We start from the raw sequence: 13,281 nt of genomic DNA on the forward strand, positions 1-13,281 counted from the left end.
TCCCAATAGTTGTCTGATTGAGTAAAATTTTGCATAGCGAATGCTATTGAGTAAAAAATGATGCGTGATAAAGTTTGTTGAAATAAGTTCAGATTTTGATACGTCGTATATATATATTTTCGTTCGATTTTATGTAAAGGGTGGTAATACGAAGTTTGGTAGAGGGTATTAAATTGAAAACCTCCCAGTTTCGTCCGATTTTTTGTGAAAGATGCACCAAACATGCAATATGTCCGATTGGGACAAAATTTTGCACAGAGTTCTGAATTAGGCCCAGACTGATGTCTGCGAAGTTTTCTTAAAATCGGTTCAGATTTAGATACAGCTCCTGTATATAGTTTCGTCCGATTTTTTGTGAATGATAAATGAATGACTTGATTATTCTAAAAATAATTAACACTTTGGCTCTAATACGGAAGAAAATCGAACGGATAACTATAATGGCACCTTAAATTAAGTGAAAATATTACTTCTTAAATTCTGATTATCTATTGTTTCATCATTTCACAATGCACTATCGAAGGCAATAAAATAATATTTTTATTTGTTTTGCAACATTCGAAAACCAGATAGCCGGTCGGATTGTCGCCAAATATCTGAGTGTTTTTTTCTTGTTTTGTTTGGTACTTAATTCTAGTTCATCCAACTATTGTGTTTCTGTTTTGATTTGCCTTGTTTTAGAATAAAACAAAAAATGTTGTTATTGTTTTTCGAAAACAAGACTACAATACCATTTCAAATAACTATAATCTGAAAAAATACACGTCATTGAAACTTATTAACTATTCTAAATATTACAATAGCAACAACGCATGATATTTTATTTATATTGTGTTATTGGCAAAAACAAAATATATTTCTTTTTTTTTAATTATAAATATTTTTTGCGCCATAATAAAATTTTGCGTAAAAAATTAGTTTTTTTGGGATTTTTTTATTGGGCCGGTTTTTTTCTTTTTTTTTGGAAATTCCGAAGTTATTATTTATTTTAAAGGAATTAATGTTGTTATAAAGTTTTGATACATAAAACTTGTTTACTAATTAATATGCTGTTATTATTTTATTTTAAAGCACCGAGAGAAATGGATATACACCTTTTACGATTATTGTCCTTTCACGTTCCGTTTGTAATTCTGGCCGTTATTTACCGTATAAAAGCCATCATATACTAGTCCCCGCAGATTTTAAATATTTTGAATATCATTGGAGGTGTATTTTTATACCCTTCACCACACAGTGGTACAGGGTATTATGATAATATGCATAGAATCACTTTCTAAGTCGATTTATCCATGTCCGTTCGTCCGTCCGTGTGTCCGTCTATCTGTCCATGTTAAATTGTAAACAAAATACAGGTTTTTAATTCGAATTAGATGAAGTTTGGCACAGGTCACTTATTCGGCCCAAGGACGAACCCTATTGAAATTGGGAAAAATCGGTTCAGATTTAGATATAGCTTCCATATATATTTTCGTCCGATTCAAGGTAAATGGTGTACCAAAGTTCTTATATATCATTCGATTTGCACGAAATTTGGCATAGCGTAGTGAATTAAGTCTAGAATGATGAGTGCAAAGTTTCGTGGAAATCGGTTCAGATTTACATATAGCTCCCATATATAGTTTCGTCCGATTTAAGGTAAATTTGGCATAGAGTACTGAATTGGGTCCAGAATGATGTGTGCCAAGTTTCGAGAAAATCGGTTCAGATTTAGATATAGCTCCCATATATAGTTTCGTCCGATTTAAGGTAAATGGTGCACAAAAATCCCTATATATCTTTCGATTTGCACGAAATTTGGCTTAACGTAATGAATTGAGCGTAGAGTGATGTCTGTCGTGTTTCGATAAAATCGGTCCATATTTAGATATTGCTCCCATAGCCTAGAATGATGTCTGTTTCTTGAAAATCGGTCCAGATTTAGATGTAGCTCCAATATATAGTTTCGTCCGATTTCATGTAAATGGTGCACCAAAGTCCCTATATATCCTTCGATTAGCACGATATTTGGCATAACGTACTGAATTGAGCTTAGAGTGATGTCTGCCAAGTTTCGAGAAAATCGGTCCAAATTTAGATGTAGCTCCCTTATATTATAGATTGATTTTAAGTAATTGACGCACCAAGGATCCAATATATGGCTGATAGGAACTAAACGTACTGAAATTAGTATAACCTAACCTGTGACAAGTTTCGTTGAAATTGGTTCATATTTGGATATAACTTCCATATATATTTTCGCCCGATTTTAAGTAAATTGGACATCAAACTCTTCATGTTAGTCAGATTGACATCAAATTTTGCACAGCGTACAAAATTGAGCATACAATTACGTAGTTGCGTTTTCTAGAAGTACAGATTTAGCCCAACGGATGACCTATTGATATTTGTTTGAAGTCGATTGATCTAAGTCGTTTCACATTTAGATAAATATCACATATTTTATTTCATTCATTTTCATGTTAATAGTCCTGTTTAATATACCCATAGTGGTGAAGGGTATCATATAGTCGGCCCCGTCCGACTTTACTACTTTCCTTACTGTTTTTTTTTTTTTTTTGGAAATTCCAAAGTTAAAATTTTTTTAAAGGAATTAATTTTGTTATAAAGTTTGATACATAAAACTTGTTTACTAATCAATATGCTGTTATTATTTTATTTTAAAGCACCGAGAGAAATGGATATACACCTTTTACGATTATTGTCCTCTCACATTCCGTTTGTAATTCTGGCCGTTATTAACCGTATAAAAGCCATCATATACTAGTGCCCACAGATTTTAAATTTTTTGAATGTCATTGGAGGTTTTTTTTTTCATTATTCTTCTTCTTCTTAGAATATATTTAGGCAAAATGTATCGAAAATAGGTTGATTAATGTTTTGGCACAAACAATAATTTAAATGATCATTAATGTTAGTGTTGACGATCAATATCTTTCAGTAGATAGACAGTCAAAATATTTGCGGATGGCGCCATTAAAATTTATGATGGATTTATATTTATGAATATATGTTTTTTTGGCGCCATCGTATACTCCGATACAAGTTTTTGTGGTGTAGAATTTTCAACACCTTCAGCAACAAAAAAAAAAAAAAAAATTAAAATAAAATAATAAAACAATAAGTTGAAGCTAATAAAGTTAATGTTCAATATATATCATTGAACCATACTAAAAAATTGTTTTTAAATATGCTTCAGAATTGCGCCATTGTGAAACACCAGCCATAACTATGCTGTGAATAGACCCATCATCATCATGCCGCAGCAGCACTTAAAAATACCAATGTGCATCGATAAAAGTTTTAAAGAGATTATCTCACTTTTTTTCAACCTCTACCCATAAATCATCTTTTGACTTTTATCAATCGCATCGTTTAGCTGCCATAAACTGTTTGCCATAATTTTTGATGGCCGGTTATTGAGAAATTCCAATCAAGTTCGAAACCAAAAAAAAAAAAAAAAAAAATGAATGTGCTAATAAAACATAAACAGGAAAATTATATGTAGTGAAGTTTTATATTCTTTGATATTGAATAACATTGACTACTGTATAAACAAGAAGTTTCAAAAAATATTTGTTTTTTTTTATATCCTTCACTACACTGTGGTACAGGGTATTATGTCTTTGTGCATATGTTTGTAACAGGCAAAAGGTAACGAGTAGACCCATGGTTCCTTTTGACAATATGCATAGAATCACTTTCTAAGTCGATTTATGCATGACCGTCCGACCGTCGGTCTGTCAATTTTAACTTGTAAACAAGGTACAGGTTGAATTTCTGATCCAAATTGGACGAAATTTGGCACAGCTCATCAATTTGACCCAATGACGAACCCTAATGAAATTGGGAATGTAAATGGTGCTCTAAAGTCTCTAGATATCTTTTGGTTTGCACGAAATCTGGCATTCCATACTGAAGTCTAGAATGATGTGTAATAAGTTACGTGAAAATCGGTTCAGATTTAGATATAGCTCCCACATATATATTTTCGTCCGATTTTATGTAATTGGTGCACCAAAGTCCCATAGCATAGAGTACTAAATTAAGTCTAGAATGGTGTGTACAAAGTTTCGTGAAAATCGGTCCAGATATAGATATTTCTCCCATATATGTTTTCGGCCGACTTAATGTAAATGGTGTACCAAAGTTCCTATATATCTTTCGATTAGCACGAAATTTGGCGTAGTTGAGTCAGGAATGTGTGTGTCAAGTTTCGTGATTTAGATATAGCTCCCACATATACATTTTCGTCCGATATAAGATAAATGGGGCATTATATATATATATACATTATTTTATGTAAATTATGCACCAAAGTCCCTATTTATATTTATATTTGTACTTAGTTTTGCTTATGGTACTGAATTAGGTCCAGAAAGAGGTGTGCTAAGTTTCGAGAAAATCGGTTCAGATTTAGATATAGCTCCCATATATATTTTCGTCCGATTTAAGGTAAATGGGGCACCAAAGTCCCTATATATCTTTCGATTTGCACGAAATGTGGCAAAGGCATAGAATTAGGTCTAGAATGATGTGTGCTAAATTTTGTGAAAATCAATTCAGATATAGATATAGTTTCCATATATTTTTTCATCCGATTTTATGTAAATGGCGCACCATAGTCCCTATATATCTTTCGTTTTACATGAAATTTGGCCTATCGTACTGAAATAAGCCTAGAATGATGAGTGTTATGCTTCGTGAAAATCGGTTAAAATATAGATATAGCTCACATATATGTTTTCGTCCGATTTAAGGAAAATGGAGCACCAAAGTCCTCATATATCTTTCGATTTGCACGTCATTTGGCATAGGGTACTGAATTAGGTCCAGAATGATGTGTGCTAAATTTCATGAACCAACCACCTGTGCATGAGGTGGTTGGATACATCGAGAAGAATATTGAGTCCTCTGGCTACACGTTGGCAGCAATCCTCGATATCGAAGGAGCTTTCAATAATGTGAAGCTAGAGGCCATCCATTCTGCTCTAGGTATCCCCTCACTCCTTACGGAATGGATTGATAGAATGCTGGAAAGTAGAATTATCAACTCATCATTAGGAGAGAGTTCCGTGAGGAAATCTGTCAACAGAGGCACACCTCAGGAAGGAGTACTTTCCCGCCTTTTGTGGCTTCTGCTGATAAATGAGATACTTATGAAATTCAATCATCTCAGGATAAAGGCGGTAGCGTATGCCTATGATGTAGTCTTGCTGGTTGGGGGTAAGTTTATAACGACAATATCAGACATCGTGGAGGGTGCCCTTTCAACCCTGTCTAATTGGGCTTACACTAAAGGTCTTGGAGTAAACCCCACTAAAACCGAACTGGTGCTCTTCACTAGGAAGCACAAAATTCCTAGTTTCCGTTTGCCATCACTTGGTGGAGTGGCTTTAACCCTTTCTGATGAAGCTAAATATCTTGGCACTATCCTAGACAGCAAGTTACTGTGGAATAGGAATGTTGAGGAACGCTGCAAGAAGGGATTGCTGGCACTCCATTCATGCAAGAATTCCATAGGCAAGAGTTGGGGATTGAGAACCGGAATTATACACTGGCTGTATACGACGATCGTCTTACCCATACTTACTTATGGTTGTCTTGTCTGGTGGCAGGGGTGAAAAAAGAAACTGCTGACAAAACTGAGCTTAGTACAGCGATCGGCTTCAATTCTGATCACCGGAGCATTAAGAAGTACACCACAGGCAGCCTTGAATGCAATCTTGAGTCTCCAAGCATTGGATATTCTGATAAAATTCCAGGCGGCCAGGTGTGCCCTGAGACTCCGGGAAACATATGCCTTGAAATCGCTGAACTATGGTCATGCCAGCATCCTAAACATAACGCCAGGTTATGACCTCTTTAGGGGGGATAGTCATATCAGTGATTATATTCCCCCCACAGGGACTTTAATTACATCAAAGTTGAATTTCTTAGTAGGGAATCCTGGACTAGTGGCTCGCTACCTCTGCCAGGTCTGTCAATCTTCACAGACGGGTCCAAGATGGAGGTAGGCACTGACGCAGGCGTCTACTGTAGGGAATTAGGTATACAGAACTCATATAAACTGAACAATGACTGTAGCGGTTTTCAAGCAGAGATTCTCGCAATCACGAAAGCAGCCGAGATAGTAAAAGCACTTAATGCCGACATTACGGGACCGGTGACTATTTATGTAGATAGTCAGGCGGCCCTGAAAGCGGTGAAGTCGCATACTATAAACTCGAAAGCAGTTCATGATTGTAAGATCGCTCTGAATGATATACGACAGATAGTTGGGCTATGCTGGGTTCCAGGACATAAAGACATTGAAGGGAATGAGATAGCCGACGAGCTTGCTCGAGGGGGATCACAGTCGTCCAGTCTTCTGATTGAGAGATCTGTGAAACCCCCCATTAGCTATTTCATTGGCAGAATCCGTGCGTTCCATTGCGAGGTAGTCGGTAACATATGGTTAAGGGAACCTGCTTGCAGAATCTCTAAATCTATCTGGCCAGAATTCTCTCGTAAAAGAACGTCTTCGCTGCTGGAACACAGCAAGAGGGAGATCAAAATCGTTGTGGGGATTATTACTGGTCACTGCAAATTTAGATCTCTCACTTCTAAGTGGGACTCCAGTGGAGAGGATTACTATCGTCTATGTGTGGACGAAGAAGAACTGGAAACAATTCGATTTGCACGAAATTTGGTATAGCGCACTGAATTGAGTCTACAATTACATATGATATGTTTTGTGAAAACCGGTTCAGTTTTAGATATATTTTCGTCCGATTTTATGTAAATAATGCACCAAAGTCCCTATATATTCATCGATTTTCACGAAATTTGGTATGGCGTGCTAAATGAAGTCTAGAATGATGTGTGTTTAGTTCCGAGAAAATCGGTTCAGAATTAGATATAGCTCGCATATATATTTTCGTACCATTTAATGTAAATGGTGTAGCAAAGCCCCTATATATCTTTCGGTTTCGACCAAATTTGGCATAGCGTACTGAATTGAGTATAGAATGGGTTGTGTTACGTTTAGAGAATATCAGTTCAGATTTATATATATTTTCGTCCGATTTAGGCAACTAGTGCATCAAATTGTTAGTACAATTGACATGAAATTTAGCACAACGTACCATATATATTTTGAACGGTTGTCTGATTGAGATTTTATTTTTAACAGAGCGGCATACTTAGTAGCGTGTATCAAGTTTGCTTTAAATCGATTTCCATAAATTTGTCCCATTTTACGCAAACGATTCTAAATCTTCCGATTGAAATTAAATTAAGCATATGTTGCAGAATGGTGTATGTTCCATTGAGGGAACATTGACATGTTAGGATACATATGTACAATATACATAAAGTGGTTAAGGGTAACATATAGTCGGCCCAGTCCGACTTTACTACTTTCCTTGCTGGTTTATAAAATAATTTTCCACACCCAGTACAGCGTAGATTTTTTAAACAATATTTTCCAGACCTACAAATGTGCACATTTGCTAAATAATAATATTTGCACCATACCTACTAAAATGCAGATTTTGTAAGTAATATTTTTCACGACCCATTAAGGTGGAAATATTAATTAATAATATTTTCACCAGGCCAACTAAGGTGCAGATTTTTCAATAATACTTTTTCCAGAAGAATATATTTTCCAGACCAACTAAGGCGAATATTTTTTTTGTAAATAATATTTCCTCCTCAAAGGCGTAGTTTTTTTAGAAAATATTTTTCTCAGGTCCACAAAGACGTAGATATTTTAGAAACAATATTTTGTATATTTATATGCTTTCAGATTCGTGGAAAGTTTCATGTGAGGACCCAATTCAAGTAAAATTACATAGAAATACCAGTCAATGATCCTAATTTAACTTACCCTGTTGATTAGTCGTTCTTAGTAGTTAAACAAATTAAACCATTCCATAAAATAGGGTTCAAAGTTCATATAAAGGTGTTTACGTTTTGTTTGGAAATTTGTTTTTTTTTTTCTATTTGGAATAAAGCAACAAAATCTACAAAGGCGAGAAATTCCTAAAGGCAGCAGTTTGACCACAATAGAGGCCAACACCTTTTTTGTTTTATTTGCGGGGTTTTACGTGAATTCATTAAAGCCAATGTTGATGTTGTTTTTTTTTTTCAAAAATATGTTTAGTAATTATTATCAATGACCATTATCGCTAATATTAGCGCATATATATGTTTATGTATTGGCAACACAAATACAAGAAAATGATGCGTCATTATTGGTCATCAGAAGCATATTTCTTGCATATACGCTGCAAGAAGAAGAAAAGAGATCCAATCGTCAACATTGGTTAATTTTGCAAGATCTCTCAACAAAGAATGGCAAACTTTTGTATTTCTTTTGTTGTTGTTGTTGATGTTGTCTGTTGTTATCTAATGAACGTTTTCTAAACTGGTGTATATAAATTGCTGTTAGCTGACCACAGAAGCCAGAGTTCAACGTAGTACTCATCAATAAAGAACAAATCAAAATACATCGCAAAATGCGTGCCTTCATTGTAAGTTAGAGGATAAAAAAGATGCTATCAAGAGCATTATTAATAACCTTCATTCATATTTTCTTCTATTTTTAGGTCTTGTGCTTGGTAGCAGTCGCTTGTGCCGACAAATTGGGTTACAACTACAAACCCGTTGGTCACTCAGACAGTGGATTGTCTTTCACTCCAGGTTACTCTGGCGTTGAATCAACTTTCGCCCCTGGTGCAGTTGGTAGTGTCAGCTACGTTGCTCCTGCCTATACCGCTCCCGTTGCCGAATTGGAAAAGGAATTCTACACCTTCTCTGCCCCCGAAGGTGAATTCAATGATCCTAATGCCGCTGAACGTGTTGCTGGTAGCTTGAAGAAGGGCATCCGTGTCATTTTCATCAAGGGCCCCGAAAACAAAGGTTTGGAAGATGCCGCCTTGGCTTTGGCCAAACAAGCTGCCCAACAACAAACCGCCATCTATGTCCTCAACAAACAAGCCGATCTCGGCGAATTGGCCAACAAACTCAACAACATCAACACCGGCAACAACAACAAACCCGAAGTTCACTTCGTCAAATACCGTACCCCTGAAGATGCTGCCAATGCCCAACGTGCCATCCAAAGCCAATACGACCAATTGGGCGGTAAATCACAAAACTACAATGGTGGTGTTGCTCCCGTTATTAACTTTGCTTCTCAACCAGCTGTACAAGCTGCCACAGCTCAAGTTCCTCAAAATGCCTACTTGCCCTCATCCATTTTCCGTCACCGTTTCTAAACACTAAATTCAAAACTTAGTTTAGTGATGCGTGAGAGAGAGAGTTAAATAGGTCTGTAATTTGTTAAGGTCTCAAATTGTTTTGTTAAATTGTTTGTTGACTACTGAGTATTTAAATTTTTCGAATAAAAAACGAATTATTTGTTAGTATTTTGAATTATATTTGGTTTTCTTATGATAAAGTGGGATATTTTATTAATTTTATATACTGGATTCGAAATTGCAATGCAACGGTATCATATGTAAGGCTGATGTTCACATTCAGTGCATTTGGAAATGCCCGACGACATCCTAATATTGCATATTTATTGCATATTCCTTGATCGTAGTTTAATCTACCAACATTAGGGTTCATATACATCCCTGAAAATGCGATGTTGGTCGGATAAAAAATTATCAGATAAACTAAATATATACCCCTCTGAGAGAACTGGATCTTCATATTTTGGTAGACGCGATTCCGGGCTGAATTAGTACCTATGTAAAAGTTCATGAAAGTTCAGTTCGGAATTTATTGCGGTCTTTCCACACCGGTCAATAACCTATTTAAAACCACCCAAAGGATCTTCAAGTGACGTGTAATAATCAATATTGTAGTTGCGGATACAAAGATTTGAACAAATGTAAAACTATTTAGCAACTTTTGTATTGGAAATTGTAACTGAAAAGTCCAAAAGGATGAATGAAGATTGTTAAATTCCACCGGACAAGTTTTTGAGTTATGACGTGAGGACTTTTTTCCATGAGGAATCTATAATCATTGAAAAAAAAAATATTTATATTTTTTTGCACCTATTTTGGGTAATTTTTAAGATTTCAAGTCTGTCAAATTGAATGATCAAATGTTTTTTTTTTATTTTTTTTTTTTTTTTTTTGCCAAATCTCGACATCAGTCGACAGTTCGCATTGTTAACGTAGGACGGTCAATTCTTTGTCATATACCACAATTAGCTTTCGAAGAAATTCGTTATTGTTCACCATGACAATGTGATCTCATATTGTCGTATGCCGTATTGAGTCTATAATGATTTGTGCGAAGTTTCGTCGAAATCGGTTCAGATCTAGATATAGCTCCCATATACATATGTATTACTGTCCGATTTTGGTGCACTGAAATCCCAATGTTTGTCCGTTTAAGACGGATGATCTCATATTGCCATATTTGTCCGATTAAGACGGAATTTGAATTCTATGCCGTATTGAGTCTATAATGATGTGTGCGAAGTTTCGTCGAAATCGGTTCAGATCTAGATATAGCTCCCATATATGTATTCCTGTCCGATTTTAGGTAAATGGTGCACTCCAAATGTTTGTCCGATTAAGACGGAATTTAGAATGCGTATCGAGTCTATAATAATTTTAGGTAAATGGGGCACTAAATTCCCATTATTTGTCCGATGGACACGAAATTTCGCATATTGTATTGAATTGAGTCTAGAATGTTGTATGTTAAGTTTTGTTGAAATTGGTTCAGATTTAGATAATGCTCCCATATATACCCTACATTACCTTACACAATTACCTACGGAACTCTAACTTTCTGGCCATTATTTCGTGATATATGGACCATCTGGTTCATTAGGGTCAACAACATATCTTCCTTACTGTGGCAAAATTTCCGAATGTTAGTAATATTCAATACAGCCCTTCTAATTACTTGTCCAGATTCCCTTCACCATGGGTTGTGTTGTGATGTTCGGCTTATAATTGTGGTCTATAGATTGACTCGAAAAAACACAAAAATTAAGTTTTCGGTCCACTTCATCTCAAAATTATTATCAGATAATTGCCGAAAATTATAGGCGTCATCCTTGACTTCATAAACAATTTTCAAAACGGTTAACGCTATATTTCCGCCATCTAATGTGGTAATGGGTTACTAAATAATATCTGAATACGTAGACACCTGTAAATATTCAAGTGTAACTCCCACATCCGAGTACATACGACACCGAAATTGGTATCAATTTAAAGGTCAACCACACCTCTAGGAAATACTATAAACTTCTCCTGCCAATGTCCTTTAGGAGGAAACTCTTACATCATAGAATACACATTTTGTCGTTTTTCACACAAAAGTTAGGTCCATTTGACCCGCTAATTACTGACCAATCATTATCAAAACAGACATGCTGAGTTTTTGTCCCAATACCTTCTTCATGTAAAATATCGCGATTTCGGTCCATAATTGCGGCCTCTGGAACGACCAGAAAAACCGACAAAAATTAAATATTTGGTCCATTTCATCCCCTAAATATTAACCGATCTTTGCCAAAACAATAGGTCTTCATTGTCCTGAACCGGTCCTACATGCAAAATTTCATGAAGATTGGTCCATGACTGTGGTCTGTATCGTGTTTACAAATTATAATGACATGCGGACGGACGGGCAAACATGTCTAGATCGACTCAGCTAGTCGTGATATGACGATCGGTATACTTAAAGGTGGGTCTAGGACCAATATTTCGCTGCGTTAAAAAATCTTGGGGCTGCAAGAAGCTATAATACCGTGACAACATAGTTGTGTAGGGTATAATGATTGTCGGAATGCAAAAAAAAAAAAAAAATAGTTTAACGAAAGAAAACGATCACTGAATTCTTCTTGCGCCCCTACAACAAAAAACAGTAAGGAAAGGTCAAAAGTCGGTCGGGGACGACTATATGATACCCTTCGCCACTTTTATGAAAAATTGAATGCCAATCATCGACCAAAATATGTAAAAGATCTATATGTAAATGAACACAGTGCGCTATCCAAAATTTATTTATCTCGACACAAAATCCAATACAAAACTAGGCATCAATCTAGACCTAATTCAGTACTCTATATTAAATTTTCTTCCAATCGGACAAACATCTATAGTATGGTGCACCATTTACATAAAATCAGGGGAAACTATATATGGTAACTTTATCTAAACCTGAACAGATTTCAATAAAACTTCGCATACATAAATTTGGACCTACTTGAGTACGCTTGTGCTTCATTTTCATAAAATCTTACGAAACTATATATGGGAGCTATATCTAAATCTAAACCGATTCCAACAAAACTTGACATACATCAATCTGGGCCTAATTCAATACTCTGTGCAAAATTTTGTATCAATTGGACAAATATTTTGAGTTTGGTGCTCCATTTACATAAAATGGACGAAAATATATATGGGAGCTATATATAAATATGAACCAGGGATGCGAAATTAAATTATTCAAATTGTACTGGCTTTCAATAAAAAGTGTACTTTTTTTCAGTCCGATTGTACTTTTTATATATTTTTTTAATAAATTTCTTATTGTTATTAACGAATAAAAAAAACACACATTAAGAATTCATTTTTATATACACATAGATAAAATGAAAACTTAAAAACACCTCCATAGGTATACTGACAGATACTTGAAATGAAAATATAGGGAACATACCAAAAAGTGAACCTATACCGATAATTCTACAAACAGTTTATGTAAACAATTGTGTACACCAAATACAAATTTCAGCAATTTGTAATGGAAACCCCAAAGCGTGGACTTATACTAATAACGCATGGTATATACTAATAAAGCTTGGAATATACAATCCTCAAACTACTGCAATTTAGATTACATGGTGTAGGAATTAGCGAATATTTGGGGTTATACTTATATGAGGGCTATGCCTAATTATTGACCGATATATATATATATATATATATGGAACACAATATTTTAATTATGTATCTCAATTCTTCCCTTCAGGAATTATCATTATATGGAGATGATGCCTGAATCCTGCCGACATACATGAAATACCAATTTCAATTTACAACAAAGTCTTAGAACCCGACGCAAAACGTGGAACAAATCAGATAACTAATAGGGGACGAATATTAATAATTTTTGGGAGGGAGGTTTGTTACCATATGCGATTACAAAAAACCAAATTTCAGCGAATTCGGTTTAAAAACGGTTTAAAATATCGAAAATTGGGCTGTACCCTTATATGGGGGCTATGCCTAAACATGAGAACTTGCA

At 35.2% G+C, this 13,281-nt stretch overlaps 1 protein-coding gene across 1 annotated transcript; it reads left to right on the top strand.

Annotated features, from left to right (window-relative positions):
• The first annotated feature begins 8,504 nt into the window (after nt 1–8,504).
• Nucleotides 8,505–9,266, top strand: LOC133335530 (uncharacterized). Its single transcript, XM_061543807.1, has 2 exons — nt 8,505–8,519; nt 8,595–9,266. Exons 1-2 carry the CDS (start codon nt 8,505–8,507, stop codon nt 9,264–9,266), a joined length of 687 nt encoding a protein of 228 aa, XP_061399791.1.
• Nucleotides 9,267–13,281: the final 4,015 nt, after the last annotated feature.

The sequence above is a fragment of the Musca vetustissima genome, unplaced genomic scaffold (assembly GCF_032173495.1).
Source record: "Musca vetustissima isolate MV318-11 ecotype Yass unplaced genomic scaffold, APGP_CSIRO_Mvet_v1 utg289990, whole genome shotgun sequence".
NCBI classification, from domain to species: Eukaryota; Metazoa; Arthropoda; class Insecta; order Diptera; family Muscidae; genus Musca; species Musca vetustissima.